This window comes from Mesitornis unicolor, unplaced genomic scaffold (genome assembly GCF_000695765.1).
Source record: "Mesitornis unicolor isolate BGI_N332 unplaced genomic scaffold, ASM69576v1 scaffold28276, whole genome shotgun sequence".
NCBI lineage: Eukaryota > Metazoa > Chordata > Aves > Mesitornithiformes > Mesitornithidae > Mesitornis > Mesitornis unicolor.
The window spans coordinates 37,670-55,144 of record NW_010190848.1 but is presented as its reverse complement, the minus strand read 5'-3'; the positions used below and the strand labels follow the sequence as shown (position 1 = coordinate 55,144).

Here is a 17,475-nt window from a genome sequence, read left to right as displayed (position 1 = left end):
CCCATTGGTCCCAGCCCATCGGTTCAGCCTGAGGTACTCACAGCACCCAAGGTACTCACATTGACTTCTTTCCCCAGACTAACAGTGGCAAGGACTTGTTTCACTCCTTCGCCACTTCCGATCTGCCAGATGAGTGCCTCCGCAGGCTGGTTCTTGAAAGGCCACTCTCTTGCTTGGAGCTCATACCACACAGTCCTGCAATGCCAACAGACAAATCAGGGCTCTGCCTGCTCTCAGGAGAAAGATAAAACCCCCAACACTTCCAGTTTCCTCAGATAAGCTCTGGAAGGTGGGTAAGGCTGTGCAGCCAATCCCTCCCACCCCGCACACCCCCTGCCCACCACTTCTGTAGTAGATGATGAGAAAAACATGTCCCAGCTCCAATCCTGAGTCTGTCAGAGAGGACACTGACTCGCAAGGCTCAGGTCTAACTAATCTCCTTTAGCAAGCTCCCATGGTGCTCTGAGGCTCCTCTCTTACCCAAAGGCATAGATATCTGCAGCTTTGGAGAAAGGCAGCTTGTCTTCATCCTTCCCAGGGGCCATCTCGCGAACGATTTCGGGGGCCAGGTAGCACAGCCAGTCATGAGGCAGCTTCAGCTCATTCTCCCTCCTGAGTTCAAAAGAAAGCAGTGGTACTGAGCACTACACCAACCAAGAAGCCGTGCACGGATCAACTCCTGCCTTGACTTTATTACTCAAATATTTGTACTGACATTTCCTTTCTGATTTTCTTGCCATATTAAAAAATGTGCATGTGTTGGCCCGACTCTGCAGCTCAGTCTTGGGCTTAAAGTTCTGTTTGGTCTCTGTTCTGAGTCTTACTCCATAGGTGACTTCCTACCCGTGTGCTACAGGAACTGCAGAAAGAAATCTGCTAAAAAAAAAACCCAAAGAGAAAACGGCATATTCCAAAATGTGTGTGTGTGCTAAAGCAGTCGACACTGCTCACCTGCCCAGTGTAAGGCATCCAAATGTTTCCCCATTTGATCCCTACTTACCACTCTAGAAGTGGACCAAACATTGAAAGCTCCACTTACCTTCCTTCCTGAACCACACCCGAAATTCCAAATAATCCAAAATCAGTGATCACAACTTTCCCGTTGTCATAGAAAACATTCTTGGATTTCAGATCCTTATGTACGATCCCCTTTGCGTGAAGGTACCCCATGCCCTGGGAAAGACACGCAGAGATGTGAAGGCTTTTGTTATTTACCAGCCTCTCAGTCCGGGCATGCTTTGCTCTCTAATACAATGACTCATCTGTGCTGGAGCGCTGTGTAAGTGAGGACACAGCAGCTGCGTGACTCGCAGGAAGGCAGCAAGGGAGCAGTGCTCAACCTCTGAATTGCGTTTCATCCTCTGCACAGCGAGGCCGCCGGAAGGGCGCTCAGCTGAAGCATTAAGTGGCCGTGCACTTCACCTTGCTGAAGAAGTCTGTACGTGTAAGGGCAGTGAACAACTGACACAAGCTTCTCACTAAATTCACAGGGTATTTCTGCCAGAAAAGGAAATGGTGGCTTTAGAAACGCTGCTTCAGTTACGAAATATTGCAGGTGAGCACAGAAAACACTGAAAATCTGGGAGGAAACGCCATCTACTTCAGAGTGCATCACCTTAGCTGCAGTTTCTAATAGAGGAAACAGAGCGGGAAGGAAACCTGTCCTGCGGACCTTTCTCACTGTTTCCTTTAGCTAAATTCTCCCTCTCCAGCCCCTCACTGACAACCAAGGGTCTGTTTCTGCCCCTGCAGGCCCTTAGCTTATTGCCCACTGAACCAGCGGGCAGGAGGTGCTCAAAGTTGGCTGAAAAAGAGTGGTCGGAGCCCCTGTCAGACCGACCCCCTTGCCCAGCTCTTGCTGCGGCAGTGCCCAGAGAGCGAGGTCTGCATTAGCGTAACGCACCCTTACCTTGATGATCTCCTGTGCTATCTGCCTGGTTTTGTTAATATCCAGGGATATCTTGGGGTCCCTTACGAACGAGTGAAGCGTCCGTCCTTTGCAGAAGCTACAGGAAAGAGGAACAACAATCCTGAAAAAGGGCTTTAAAATACTGGAGGAAAATATAAAACTAAGACTGGATGTTCAACTGGTGTTCTTATCATGTTGACAGAATCACAGCCCTCTTCCCCTGCTGAGAAATGCCATTTTGAAGCACTTAAAGGACCCCATTGATTTACATCTGTGTGGGTGTACAGGAGCCCTATTGTTAAAGTGGGCTCAAGGATTTGCGACAAACGCTTCTGCATTTCTTCAGAGATCCAGTTGCTGCTGTTGTTGTTGCTGCTGTCGTTGGACTGCTCTGACACCTGGAGCGCACTTTGCAAAATCTGAGCAGCAGCTTCTGCTGCTGCTGCCACTGGGCACTTCCACGGGAAGCTTCTTTTGGAGCTGGCAATCAGAAATGACCAAGTGCCTCCCTGGGAGGCTATGAGAGTGGCATGCCCTTGGCCTTCAACTCAGCCTGCACATAACATCCCAAAAACCTGTTGTCTGGGGGCTAAATGATCCCCATCTCAACTGAATAGTGAAAACGGAGCAGAGTGTCCCTACGGGGAAGAGAAAGGAAGAGGTAACTTGCATTTATCAGCCTCACACATTGGTTTATTGTCGCTTTGCTGAATTGGAACCATCTGGAAGTAAATGGCAGAGGAACAGCCTGTTCCAGACATTTTTTCCCTCCTACTTTTTGAATTTTATTATTTAAAAATTCAAAACAAAAACCAAAAGGAAAATTGCCAAAAAGTATTGTATGTTCCCTAAAAGGAGACAACCCCAGGATCCAAAACTCTGAGCAACACAGACTGCATTAATGTCTGCCACGTCCTGACTGCAGTGAGAGGTCTGGTTTTATATATATATATAAAATAAACATTATCTGTCTACGTAATATGTAAATATATTAAGTTGCTACATCCGTACCTGGTAATGATTGCTAAATGAGGAGGGTTCATGCATGCTCCCATGAAAAGTACCACGTTCTCGTGCCGGGTCTGTCTGTAGTTCATCACCTCCTTTTTGAAGAGCTTGAGATGATCCTGGTTGTTGCCGTCGATCTCCAGCAGCCTGATGGCCACTTCCCCGTGCCACTTGCCCTTGTAAACCTTCCCCCACCGTCCCTGGCCAATAGGGTCCCCCAGTTCAATCTGCTCAAAGGGGATGTCCCATTCTTGCAGGTAGACGCTGGTCTGGCTGGGTTTGCGATAAATCATCCCTTGCAAGTGTGGCCGTCTGTTTGGCAAATCTTCCACCTCATCCTCATCATCCTCAGGTTCTGATTTGTTTGCCTCTGGTTCTTCCACCTGCTTACAAAACGAGAAGGGAAACACACATTGAGAGCCTCACCTGAGGGGCAGACGCAGCAAAGGCTGCTTGGAGAAAACTTCAGAGGATTGAATGTGCGCATTCGACTACAGCTCTAGAAATAAACCTCACAGGACACAGTCATCTCTGGCAGCTGTGAAAAGACACACATCTTCTGCATGTCAGTGCATGCAGCTGAAGACAAGAAAGGCTTCATACCATGTAGAGTTAAATCTGTAGAAGCAGCAGTAACATCAAGGGGTTGGTGTCTCTCAGGATTTGGCCTTCAGTCTGGGGAAATGCTACATGTGCCTAGGCACTACCAAAATCACAGGCTCTGTGAATGGTTATGGAGAGGCTTTCCTATACAGAACAGAAGGCCGTTCTGACAGCCTTTGCTCTGTGGGATCCACTGAGCACTGGCAGCACCTACACATGCATTACTTGCAGATTTGAGGTCTGCAGAGCATTTAGACCTCGTAACTGCAGCAGCAGGCCTGCAGCTCTGTAAAGTAAAAACTGCTGTGCCAAACTGAGCAAGCCAGAAGTCTGAAAACTATCATCTCAGCCAGATTAGAAATAGTGAAGTATTGTTACGAGTACGTCATTGTTTCAGCCTTCTTACATAAACCATGAATTTCCAGCTGATATTTGTAGCACAAACAGCTCAGTGGCACTGGGGTAAGGCACAGCTACTCTACATTCCCCATTCCAGGGCCACAACTTTTACTGTGTTTTCAACACGGCACTTCTGACGTTACAAAAGGGCAAAGCGGAAAACCTACCTCTGCTTCACATTCAACTCCGTCTGCGTCTGGCTGTTGATCAGCACTAACAAGAGAAGAGAGGTTTACAGTGAAAATAACATCTGCACATCCAGCTGGGTTAGGGAAATGGGCTGCTACGTGTGCCATTAGTGGAGTGGAAAGAAGCAAATGGAGAACAGATCTCGACAGCATTAGAGGGGGTCAGAGAAAAATACAGTTACTGCTCCACTTGACAGATAAGGACTTTCTAAGCTTACTTTGGCAAATGAGGGACAAAGACTTTGAAGTGATTTTCAATGTTTACGTGGTAGGAATTGATGTGGCAGTGGTGTGGCTGTGTTCTTACACCGTGTTCAGTAATGGATACTCCTACTCCTGAAACGCCTGCAGTGGAGAAGCATTTGCGAGTGCTGGCAATGCAGGCGAAAATCTTCTGCATACCCTACAATCCAAATCCTCAAAAAGATGTTAGCTTGCAGCTAAGTGCGTCACGCTCTTTCAACTGCAAAACCCTTAACTTCTATTTCAGCAAATCTTTCTGATCTTGGGAATGCATACATAACCATACCTAGATATTAAAGGCATGGACGGGTAGATGAGGTACTTAGGGATATGGTTTAGGGGGTAGACAGGAACGGTTGGACATGATGAGCTCAGAGGTCTTTTCCAACCGAGCCATTCTGTGATTCTGTGACTTCTCACTCTCTCATTTAAAGTAAATACCATACTCAGCTTTGTAAAACTGGGAATACCAGCATCAGCCTTGCTGACTTAAATTATCCCCGAGTTCTCAGCTCTGGTCGTTAACATTGCCTTTCAGGCTGACCTGAAGATTATCAGGTAAACGCTAGGCAAATAAAATAATTTAAAATGTACTTACTTAGTGTCTGCAGCTGTTTCGGGAGGCTGTGCTATTTGTGCAGGACTGGGAATTTCTGGGGAAGTAGAAACATTTATGATATATATTTTATATTAATCTTTTATAGACTGGAAGTTTTAACATTGCAACAGTGATTATTTGCTTCTTATTCAGGAATTATGAAGTAAACTCAACCACAGACAGTGTGATTTTGTACTCATGAAGGTGAGCTCAGCATTCCTGAGCTGACAGCATCCACCTACACTAGCCAGGTATATAACCCCAAACGCGAGGCTTTTTAAAGAACACGGCTGCGTATAGAAACCCACAGCAGAAAGCTACTGTTCTGTAACTCAAAGTTTGAATACTCAAAGTTTCACCTCAGTACGTAAATCACATCACTACCTCATACTAGGACAGAGAGCTCTGAATCATACACTGAGATAAGAGAAAGTTCTCATTGGCTTAGATACTTTTTCTTAAAAGCAGAATTATTGCTCTCGGGCAGCATGCAGTAGTTCACAAAGAAGTTACTTTTTGGCAGCAGAAGCTGGTTAGTAGAATTAAAGCAATCAACTCACCTGGGAAGATGAATTGTTGTCTATGCTGAATGTAGTAGGCAGCTTTTTTTTTAAATATATTTTTTAAAAGGACAGAAGAAAAAATACCAGGAGAAAAAAAAAAAAACAAACACAAACAAGTTAGAGGATCATCAGTAAGGGCCCCAAATGCATTCAATGAATGAGTCCCAGCTCACTGCTGGGAGACAGATTAGTAGATTACCAGCCTGCTCCAGGGGGTGAATCTCAGCACATGCATTTTTGGAAGATGGTGACAGATGACACTTATCAAATGAAAGCTTTGTTACCAATCAGCGAACAGTCTGGTGGGAAAACACCCCCGTCAGGCTCAGTGGCAGAAGTGTGGAGAACCCAGCAATGTCAGAAAGCTTTTTGGGTTCTTAATCTGTAAAGTATGTAGGGTGAATTCTTCTCCACCATACATGTATGTAAACGGTTTAAAATTGAGTGTTGATTGTTGGCTGTCTTTTGGAAGGCACTGATAACGTAATTCAATCCAGTTCTCATTTTCACGTTTTGCTCTAGCAATCAACTTAGTCATGATTTAAAGGCACTGGTGACCAAACACAGCAGGCAGCATGCATTTTACAATACAATGAGAGAAGGGAGGAGAAAGAGCATAATTATTTGGTTTAGTCCTTTTCAAAAAAAGGAGAAAACAGAAAGATCAAATAATTTAATAAAGGCGCCAGCATTCCTCAGTGATCTGTCTCCTGCAAAGGCACCTTGTTGACACCACCTCAACTTTTCTAAGAACAGACCATTTTCCTTGATCAGGTAACAAGATACACCTCGCTTAGGACACAGCCATGTAATGAGAAACCTGCAGCTACCCATGAAGTCTTGGTCAGCCTCAGCTTGCAGAGGCCTTTCTGATCTTGCAGAGGTCTCCTGGAAAGGGAAGTTTACCTGGGAAGTTGAATCGTCCATCCCGCTGGCCCATAGGGGATGGGTTTGGGGGAGGCGTCGCGCTGGGAGGGTTGGAAGACTGGAAAGGTGCTGGGGAAGATGGTGTGGATGAGGTTGTAGAAGAAGGATTACTGCTGGAGTCCAGGTGATTTATTGCTGGTGGATGCTCCTGCAGAGCAAGGAAATCACTCATCAGAAAACAATCAGAAGAAAGAATTCCTCTCTGTTTACTGAACAGCAGAGAAAGGAGAGCTGTCCCCAGCCTCAATGATAGCTGTTGGGAAGGTGCCATTCCTGCTCTGACCTGCGAACTACTGCTGCCACCTCTCCCTATCGCAGCTCCTCAGTGACTCACAGACTGCAGCCACCACGTACCTTCTTAGTTAGTGCTTTGGGAAGAGTCCCAAACTGTGGTTCTGTTGGTCTGTCTACCGGATTATTGATATCAGAAGGGACAGACTCTGTTCTTCTTATTTTTGTTACTGAAAAACAGGTTGGAGAAGGGAGAAAAAAAGCTTTAATCAGACTTCTTGTTCTTGTGATACCATCAATTACATTGAAATGCTAAGAATTTGTAGAAAATTACTTACTGGGAAGGAAGGATATTCTACAAGCAGGTGCCTCTTTAGTGCATTTGTTGTGACATTTTAATCTGAAAGAGAAACATTACGTGTTAAATAGCAACTTGTTATTTCCCAGAGAGAGGAAGCCTATCCTTAATTTGTAATTCTTATGCTAATCTCAGAAGGAGCTCTGGAATGCTCAAGGCCCCAAGAGCAGTGGGGGATTTATATGAAGAATATGTGTCATTAGGCTAATGAAATCCATATACATATGTTAGCACCTGATTCATTTTCAACGTGATCACCTTCACCGACTCTCATAGCGAGACACTGAAGCACTAAAATCTCAGCACTCTGGGCAAACAACTCAGAGATGCAAAAACTAAACCCCTCGCTGTTATTTGGGTGTCCAGCTCCCACTACAGGATTTGCCCATGATCACGTAGGAAGCCTGTGGCAGGGAAATAAATTTGGCTCACTCATGTGTCAGGCTGCCAACCTAAAGTATCGGCTGTGCCAAATAATCCCTTGGCCACTTCAGAAGCTAAAAGTGCATCACACCAGGAGATCCGTGTTACTGGCAAAATCCAGTGAATCAAACGCAAAGTTCTTCTGAAAAAGACCATCCCTGTGTGCTCACCTGCAGTACTTACACTTCACCCCGAACATCATGCTTTTCTGACAGACCTGGCAAATCTGGGATAACCAAGACTTTGTAGAGAACCTAAGTAGAGACAAGAGGGGAAAAACGATGTTAGCTGGTGCTGAAAGGAACAATAACAATTGTAGGTAATTACAGACAGGCTAAGCTTCTTTAGCTCTTTCTGGAAAGGACAAGTGGTGGTGTGGAAGAGACTTCTCGCTTTTCTGATCAAAAGCAACTGAAAGGAGGCCAGCGCCAACACTGCTGGCCTCTTGCTAGCTCTGCACTCCAGGAACAGGGCTGAGAGGTGCTCAGAGGTGTCCCTGACAAGGAGACAGGGTGTGCATGAACACACAACTCTGGAGGGTCCTCAGAGCTCAGCAATTACAGATCTGAAGCCTCGTGCAGCTGAAGATACCCAAGTGATTGAATAGCACTTCTTTTCATTTAGAGAAAAAACAATACAAGCGCGTTAAATAGGGACGCTGTCCCGGTCTGAGCCCTCTTTGTGGCTCCTCAGCGGTTGTTGCTTACCTGTGTGTCACAGCGAGGCCAAAGTCTCTTCGTACCGTTTGGGGGGATCCTTGGGAGAGTTCTGATGGGAACAAAAGGGTGGATTAGGGAAGCATTACTCACAAGCGTGCTTACCAGTCTAGCCAGAAACAAAGCGATCGCTGTCATGGTAAGGACTGGTAGCCAGGACACTGCTGGTGGCACAGCTGAGACTGGTTTGCCTTCTGCTGTAAAGCTACTACCAGATACTACTGTTATTTTATAGACAGGGCCAGTGTGACCCAGAAGATTCATGCAAGATCCCTTAGCTAGCTGGTAAGTGCAAAAAGGGAGACCTAGACTTCCAAATGCCAGTCCAGCACTCCAGTGGTTCTACCACGTAACTTCCTAAAAACTCTCAAATACCGAGATTCTGGCATATTTCCTGAATTAAATCTATACCCATATTGCAAATCTGGAGAAAACTCAAATCCGCAGCCACCAACACAGCTTCAAGGCTGGACACTGGCAATGCTTACAGAAAGCCAGGCTCTTTCTTTGACCCTAGATGGCACCAGATTCTTTTTTATCATTATTCCAGCGAGCTTTTAAAGGCATCTGTGGTCTTCAGCATCTCAGCGTTTCTCAGAAGGCTACACACAACTGTCTGATTTCATTACAAGCACTTGGCAATGAATATCCAAAGCTACTGCATGCTCAGACACAAAGTTATTTCCAGCGCCGAGAGGCACCGATAACAGCTGTCTGCACTCGCAGACAAGCAATTACACCCAAACCCCTCAACCATCAGCACTCCTTCCTCTTGCTTCTGTCATCTGAAGAAATACCAGGTGCAACAAAGACCATGTAAGCATCCTGCAGTTCTCCAGTTGGCCAAGCTCCTGCTGAGGTTAACACAAACTCTGCGACAGGAGGCCCCGCTGAGGAGCTCCAGAGGCTGCCCAGGGATCATTCAACAGAGAGCGGACAAGGAGAGGCTGTTCTCTCGCAGCAATGAAACGAAGACAGCTCTGTAAAAATCTCTTACCGAACCTAGAGAGAAAGAAAAATATTTTTGTAGACATTTATATTCATGTGACAGGATACACACTTTGCTAGAGCAGAAACTCTTTCCTGCAGCCTTTGATGTCAGGTTTACAAACATCTCTGGTTTTGCACCAGCTCCTGAAGTTGCTGCACAGCAAATACCTTCCTGCCTACAAACAGGAGTCTTCGCTGGGTACAGCTCAGCTCCAGCCCGTGAGTGGAGTGCACAGGAGTGCACCTCAAGCCTGGTTTGCAGTCGAGAAGTGGTAACGGGGCTGCAGGCTCTGTGGAAGTGCCTGAATCACTGAAGCACTACGTTGTGCACTTCCTATCTTCATCAATAGGACCTGGATCAGAGCAGAACCAGGTTCTTACCACTGAATTTCAAAACAAAGCTGTGCATCGGACACTCACTTGCTGCATTTAGAGGTTCAGCAGCTTCAGGTTTTCGTACGTACTTCACATGCACTCACAGTGTGGGAGGGCACTGCACCGCTCACAAAGCTACTCATTTATCATGAACTATTTTATGCCAATCAGCAGGCAACACAGCACTGCAACATCAAAAGCACAGCCCTTTGCTGCTGATGCTCAGGAGCCACCTGAACTGCGAGGAACATTTAAGGACAGAAAAGAATTACAGGACATGGAAACAGCTACGAGACGCTTGAGAAAACCTGGATGGGGCCCTTTAATAGCAGCAGCCATCCCATACGCCCAGCAGAGGCAGTTTCAAATAAATTCAAATAAATCTCAAGTAAAGTACCCTGTTATTACACAAGCAGGTTTTGTGGCTATCTTAGAATATCCCACTCATATAGACTGCCAGCCTACAGTGAAACCATGACGAGGTAAGTGGACACCAGCTCTTTCAGTCAGAACTGGAGCACTGCACTGAAGGCCCTTTAGTGTGAACACAGCCCACCAGCGCCCGCGGGAAAGGAGAAGCGTTGTGCTTACTTTATTGGAGGAACTTCATCTATCCTGTTTCCCAACTGTGATTCGTGGGACTTGCTCCTTGTGAGGGTTGGAAAGTTTGGTAGCAGCTGAAACACCTTGCGGCAAGGGGGAGGAGGAGTCCGTGGTGGCTTCAACTTATGGCGCCTCTTGGCTTGAGGAGTGGTTGGGGGAGTGATGGTGATGCTGTGAGGAGTCCTTGGCGTTAACCTTCCACTGTGTGCGGGGAATGCAAAAGGGTCCAGGAGGTTTTCTGCATAGATAGAAGGTCCGTGACTCGAGGCAAGAGGATCTGAAGAGGGGGTTGTGGACACTGACACAGAACGGGGCTGCTGGCTGCTGCCCTTCGGAAGGTGCAGCGCAGAGGGAGTCCATGTGGGTGCTGAGGCGCAGGGGGATTCGGCCGTGTTTGTGGAGCTGTTTTCTCGGCGTGCCTCGGAAAGGTTCACCAGCACATCATCTTTTAACTCCCCACCTGTCCACCAACCGCAGCAACGTTAGGGACTGGTTAAAAAGAACAGCCAACGTGCACACACACCCCACATCATGCTGCTTGGGGCTTCGAGATGCATTTTTTCCTCTGCTTAGCACCGAGCTGAGGTGTGAGCCTGGTTTCTCCTTCCCTGACACCCATCTAAGATATCAGCTAACAGCCTTTAAAAGGAGAACGGCAGGAACTACCCCTCTTTGCTATCTGTAGTGATGAATCTCAAAAGCTGAAATCAAGAGTGTTTGGTCAGGGTCTGTCAGCTGGAGCTGCACAGGAAGGAAGCACCACAGCAGGGATCGCTGCTGGAGCCCAGCACTGCCTCCTGCAATGCCTAGTGCTGTCGTTCAGAACGGTCCAGCACAGCTTCTGGACCAAAAAAGTGTGCAAAGGCCTGCAGGCAGCAAAGCAGGAAGGCACAGATTATTGGGATAATTTCAGAGGCTTAATCCATCAGGATAACTCTCTGGCTTAATTCTGAGTATGTCTTAATGACTTAAAGTGAAAATTCAAAGCTTCAGGCTCAGATGTCCTACTGACCAGTCAGTGGCTGAAAAGAGATGACACACCTGGAATTTTTAAAATGCCATTTCTTTGTAACAAGTGAATGCCATGACTTCTGAACAACGGCTGCTTTTTCCACAGTGTGGATGGGAAATATTTGACAGCCCAGGACCAGAAAGATTAGAAAAAGGAAATATGAAACTGAGCTGTTTGCTGACTTTTCCATTGACTAATCTCTATGATTTGCAAATGCTATGAACTGTCATAACACCGACAGGAAACATCACCTCTCAGTGACAGATTGAAAACTGCTCCAAAAAGATCTGGTGCATGTTAGTACCCATATGCTGTGAGAAACACTCTCCTCCAGACAGATTTCGGAACGCCTTTGGAAGTAGCCTGGGAAAGGTGACAGGGGAAGATGGTGACACAGCACTGCAGGAATCCTGACTTGGACTGATCTTAAATAACTTGGTCAGATCCATCTGCAGGCTGAAGACACGCATTTCTAATTACACAGCACCTTTATTTCCATAATTTCAAGGTAAATCAGGGTTCTTTCTAGTTCTTGAATCTGCTACAGGAATTTGGCCAATGATTCTATCAGTTCTAGCAGGCAAAGAACAGCAGGAGGCAAGCGGTTTTACAGAGAAGTGAATCACCTGGCAGTGATAAAGCACTGTCAGAGCAATGTTTTTCTCCTCCAAAGCACTGAGCTGAGCAATACTCAGGCTTCTGAGCAAAGTAATGCCAAACAGAATTACACCTTCCCTCTGGGCCAGCAATGTTTGGTGAGGGGATTACCTACAGGAAATCTGGTTGTATTCGTTAGGTCGAGAATATGTGTACTGAACGATGGAGGATTAATTAAAGCATCAGACACAATTCTGAGCAGAGAGGGAATAAGGATATAGTCTAGTGAGTAGGTGAGGATGTTTCTACGTATGTTTATTACCATTTCTTTATTTATTTGACATGCTGTCAAAACCAAATCCAGCCCACAGCTCTGGATGTGTTTGATCACTGCAACTTCATGTGCACCAAGAGCCAGAACCTGGTCACAGAATACCCCCAAAGACACTCGAGAGGTGTCTGCAGATTTGAGGGTACGAGGACAGGGGCCGACGCTGAGACACCGACTCCAGAACAACAGGGCAGTCTGTACCTGACTCGGTCACCTTCCGCAAGCAGCTCAGCGCCCCGTTGAGCCGGGAGCACTCCTCATCGCGGGCACCGCATCTCTTCATCGTTTCCTTCACCTTCGACTCATTCATTTCTAGTAAGGCATCTAGGGTTAGCTCCTCTGGTATTCTCTGCAGAACAACAAGGTGACACGTGTATTTTTTTTCAGTATACATATATAAATAAGACTATCACTTCCTATTCTGATGTGCTAGAGTAATAGTGCAACGGCTCCCTGCCTGGTCTGACTCCTGATTTACTCATTTTGGTAGCATCTCCTAATGACCACTGGGTCAGTAACGATGTGCAGCCGATCTCAGCAGCTGCTCTTTCCTCCCTACACCCTGAGAAACCACAGAATCACACAGAATCCCAGACCGTTAGGGATTGGAAGGGACCTCCAAAGCTCATCCAGTCCAATCCCCCTGCCGGAGCAGGAACACCCAGATGAGGTTACACAGGAAGGTGTCCAGGCGGGTTTTGAATGTCTGCAGAGAAGGAGACTCCACGACCTCTCTGGGCAGCCTGGGCCAGGGCTCTGTCACCCTCACTGAGAAGAAGTTTCTTCTCCAATTGAAGTGGAACCTCCTGTGTTCCAGCTTGTGTCCGTTACCCCTTGTCCTATCATTGTTTGTCACCGAGAAGAGCCTGGCTCCATCCTCGTGACACTCACCCTTTAAGTATTTATAAACATGAATGAGGTCTCCCCTCAGTCTCCTCTTCTGCAAACTAAAGAAACCAGGCACCCTCTGAGTGTGCTCTGTATCACCAGGGCGTTACGGTCCTTCTCTGGCATTTACCTTAGGATTAGAGGTGACTGAAATATTTGTCTGTCCCTGCGGGAAGTCTGCACTCAGTGTTTTTGTCAAGCTACTAATGAAACCTTAACTTTTTCATTAAAAATAGCAGTCAGAAACAAAACAGGCCTAAAACCTGGAAAAAAAGTCAGATAAAGATGTCTGGCTTTTCAGTAGGAAAGCGCGAAGTAAAAACAGTGAGGAAAATTACTTATTTTGTTAAACAAAAAAATGTTTTGACAAAGAGATAGCAACCTCCTCCTCGAGCAATTCTTCCTTCATTAGCGGACCAGCCTCAGCTCTATCTTGCTTGGAAAGATATCTGTGCAGAACTCCTTTACATCTTAAAACACCCAAGCCCCCAGAGTGATAAGGCTTAGATCAGGCAGGCACAGAGACAGCAGAGACTGGAAAGCGTGAAACGCACTGGTATTTCCTGACACAGAACTGAGCTGTGTTGCCTCTCTCCGCCCCCATTCACATGTTTCCAGTGTAAGTCTGCAGCGATTGTGGTCAATAAACAACACCAGGATATTTAGCCCAGATACCCAGGAATTTCCCTGCAAGTTTTGCCTAAACAAACCTCACTGCTGCCTACTTTCACAATGAGATCACAAATTTCGCAATATTTGGCCTCTTTCCTAAAGTTTCAACTCCTGGAATCAAGCTATATAAAAGGGATTCAACTTTTATTTGAGGGGGAGACTCAAAAGTGTGTCTCACTGCTTGGAGAAACAAAGAGCTTGAAATCCTCCAGATTCTGAAACCCCACTTCCTACTATAAATCAAATGTCCTTTAGCAATCCCATCTTCTTGTAATCCAGACTCGTGCCTTTGAGATCTGCTGCATGACTCCTGATTTTAACTGTGCCGGTGCTGGAAACTGCCCCAACCTTTGGCGCTCCGTGGGCAGTGACACAAGGAGCAATCACAGAGTTTCCATTATTAGCAACCGTTGCATGGAGCAAACAAGAGCGAGAAAGGGCAGAAGGCACCAAAATGCATCCTGCATCTTCCATCACACGCCCTGAAGGCAGCTGACTGAGGAGAGGCCAAGGATTTCAATCAGCGGTCAGCACAAAGCAGTCCATAGCAGAGGCAGAGTTCGATGAAGTCTGGGTCATTTTCTTGTTCTTCTGCAATTAACAGAACTAATTCTTCTGTAATTAATAGCAGAATAACAAACATACAGGTATCCCACCTGATGCTGCGTATTAATGCTCATTTTTCTGCACCACCAAGATGCAGGGGTACGTCTGCCCCAAAAACCCTGTTCCCGGATGACTTCCACTTGGGTCAAATGCAGGAACCACAAAGACCACAGGGAAAACACAGCACAAAATCTGCTCCCCTGGGATTCCTAACCCGGTATTACTGACACTACACCCCAAAGGACAAAACCCCCAGATCACCTGAGCAAACTGGAATGGGTTTCCACAACTCACGTACTCCAGCATGAGGCCAGTACAAGTTTGCTCACACAGATCTCGGCTGCACTGGGCTGATAACACAACTAACCCAAGTCTTTTGTACAGTTATTTCCCCAGCACCCCTCGAATTCCTCTCCCCTGCACAGGCAGCAGCTCACAGAAGCATCTTTGTTCAGCAGCATCACAAGGGCGGTTCTGCGGCGCAGGACTCGGCCTCACAGCGCCACGGGCAGCTCTAAAAGCGACAGCGACGGGGCAAATACGGAGCGAGTTTTAGCATAATACAGAGGGAAGTTTTCAGTCTGGAGCAGGGAAGGGATCAATTCCCCATTAAACACAAGGGAAAGCCGATGTCCCTCACAAAAACATTTATCCCATTTCATGCTTTTACACGTTCCTAGAGCAAGTGGGATTACAGCGATGTCATGCTGGAATTATCTTTAAACATTTCCTTCACCCCCACCGCTCCCCACCACGAAAACCACCCAGATTACGCAGCCACTGCTTTAAGCAGCAGCGTCATTCCCGATCCCAGTATAAGCCACCAAGTCACGTTACCCAGCATCACCTCACTTCCCGGTCCCTCACAAAGCACAAGTGTAACCAGTAACTTATTAGAGCTATTAGTGAGTCAATCAGTAAAGTGGAAGAGAACAAGATTTCCTCAGGAAAGCAAAGCTTTTCCAGCACAGCCAGTTCGGAGCCCGGGTCTCAAATGGCCAGTGCCCGCAGCTGAAACGCAGGGTTGGCTGTACAGTCAGCGCTCAGGGGGTAAGAAACAGGCTGTGAGGCCTTTGGGCTGAAAAACCTGAGTATATACTGAGTATGTGCTTCCATTTGTATCAATGAGGAGAATTCAACAAATTACAAAACATTCCAACTACCGAGCTTTTTCAAAGTGTTAGGGCATTGCTTCCTCTGCGGGACACAGTCACCATGGAGGGTTTGAGCACCCCTGAACCCACTGGTGTCACGTCCTTAGGCAAGCCCGTGCTCTGCAGCTCAATGCCATGAAAAGCAGTATCGGTTCACGCACGGCACCGCTGAGCAGCAAAGGGCAGCCCCGGAGCTTTGCTCTGCATCCCCAGCGCCATCGCACACAGGCACGCACCCCGAGAAAGGGCCCGGCCTGCTGCCAGCCTGCCCCTTCCTGGGCCTGCGTGTAAACTCCGTTTTGCCCCATAGTTTAATTTTAGAAAGACAGAACAGCAAGTTGTAGGAAAGTATAAGTACAGAAAAGGGGATTATATTTAAACAATCCCAGTGACCTTGAGCTGGGAGAGCTCAGACTTTCTGAACCTGCTGCCAGCCCCCATGACACGCGACAAAAGAAATAAGCCTTGAAAGGGGGGAGGGAGGGGAAGTAAGAGGCTTTCTTTAAACAGCCACTCATGTGCTGCACATATGTGGTGGCTTAATATAAAACCGGCCAACCTGATCCCCGTAAGATTGGCCTGACTTGATTTATCTCTGCGTTACCCCTCGTCAATGTGGCAACGCCGAGGGTCACTGGTTCAAGAGGGCTCTTTGGACAGGCTCTGCTGCTGCTGCCCCGGCTCAGCCGCTGGGCTGGGGCCCTGACAGCGCCCATCACAGGGGAGCACCCAGTGGGCTCCAAGCTCCTCAAGTGCAGGCGCAATTCTGGGCCCTTGCAAAGGGGTTACTCCCAATCTTCAGCACTGAGGGTGAGACACGTGGGGCCAGCAGACCTCTCACTCTGCCTGCTTCTTCATGGGTGCTGTGGCTTTAAAAAAATGCAGCTTCATGGCTTGCATTACGGCCTAGCTAAGTACCATCTCCCTGGGCACACCTTGCCTTGACTGCAGAGTGAGAGGGAAGCTGCCAGATATTCAGAAACCACTCTAAAACAAGGTCAGATCAAAAAAAAATAGAAAAGAGGAGGAGGAGACAGAATCTGCTTTCAATCTTTCAGCACATCAAAACGGCCAAAGAAATCTAAAGCTTTACTCACCACACATTGCTCAGCAGAAATGATGCTAAAAAGCCCAAACCAGGAAATTATTCTCCTTTGTAACAGGTAAGAGGACTTTTCTACAAAGTCCTCCTGCTGATCAGACATACAGACTGTGCACCCCATGGGACGTGTGTTTAAAAGGGAGAAAAGTAAACTGCAGTGTACCCAAGAAGCCATCTAAAGGTTAGGCTCAATTAGTCAGGGTGAAGAGTTCACAATAGCGTAACAAGGTCTGTAACCTTGTCTAGTGTCCAACTTAAATCCCTGAAACATGGCAAAAATGCTGCTATCTGACACAGGGGATGGGTTATTTTTGGTAGATTCCTCCCTGCAGATAAGCCTGCGGAGCTCATGACACTGCTAGCACTGCAGAATCAGCCTGACCTGCTCCTCAATCCAACAGACACGGCTCTTCCTATCGAGCTGGACAGTTGTCAGGGCCCCAAACGCCTCCTCTTAAACAAATACGTTCCCTCTCCAATCACACTCCGAAAAGCAGCAGATGCTAGAGGAGAAAGCCCATTACATAAGGTGCTTAAATTCCCTCTGATAGCTCTAAGCAAAGCATGTAAGGATGCTCTTAAGAACATCTTGTGCCTGCTACTTGTTATTTTGCTCTGGTTTTTCTGGTGCCCCGTGAAGAAGGTACTGAAAAATCCCTGCATTATTCAATTTCTGGAGATGTTATGGGCATTCTGGAAAGCCTCTCACATGAAATTTCTAGCCTGCATTAAGCTGTGAGCATGGTTTCACACATCTCCCTCCGCACCGTTTCACCTTTCACACAGCAGCGGAGGTGGAGAGGAGCATCCCGTTCAGCGTGCTCTCTGCGGGCAGGACAGCTGCCGTCCCTCGCCCCTCGCCCCTCTCCTGCGGGAAGGCAGCTGCAGGGGTTGCGGTGTTCACTGCAGGTCCTGCGCCTCGCGCCAGGAACTGGTCACAGCGAACGAGGCTGCAAGGGCACCTGGACCCGGGCAGGGG

At 47.2% G+C, this 17,475-nt stretch overlaps 1 protein-coding gene across 1 annotated transcript in view; it reads right to left on the bottom strand.

Annotated features, from left to right (window-relative positions):
* Positions 1 to 23: 23 nt before the first annotated feature.
* Positions 24 to 17,475, bottom strand: part of KSR1 (kinase suppressor of ras 1) — a 22,626-nt gene continuing 5,174 nt past the window's right edge. The window contains exons 2-17 of the mRNA XM_010186547.1: positions 12,276 to 12,423; positions 10,123 to 10,594; positions 9,164 to 9,168; positions 8,158 to 8,218; positions 7,621 to 7,704; positions 7,008 to 7,069; positions 6,793 to 6,899; positions 6,418 to 6,586; positions 5,509 to 5,550; positions 4,949 to 5,003; positions 4,087 to 4,132; positions 2,921 to 3,300; positions 1,910 to 2,006; positions 1,040 to 1,173; positions 481 to 612; positions 24 to 195 (exon numbers count right to left, since the gene is read on the bottom strand). Of these exons, the coding sequence (XP_010184849.1) occupies positions 24 to 195; positions 481 to 612; positions 1,040 to 1,173; positions 1,910 to 2,006; positions 2,921 to 3,300; positions 4,087 to 4,132; positions 4,949 to 5,003; positions 5,509 to 5,550; positions 6,418 to 6,586; positions 6,793 to 6,899; positions 7,008 to 7,069; positions 7,621 to 7,704; positions 8,158 to 8,218; positions 9,164 to 9,168; positions 10,123 to 10,594; positions 12,276 to 12,384 (2,127 nt within the window). The 5' untranslated portion in view covers positions 12,385 to 12,423. The remainder of the gene's footprint in view (positions 196 to 480; positions 613 to 1,039; positions 1,174 to 1,909; positions 2,007 to 2,920; positions 3,301 to 4,086; positions 4,133 to 4,948; positions 5,004 to 5,508; positions 5,551 to 6,417; positions 6,587 to 6,792; positions 6,900 to 7,007; positions 7,070 to 7,620; positions 7,705 to 8,157; positions 8,219 to 9,163; positions 9,169 to 10,122; positions 10,595 to 12,275; positions 12,424 to 17,475) is intronic.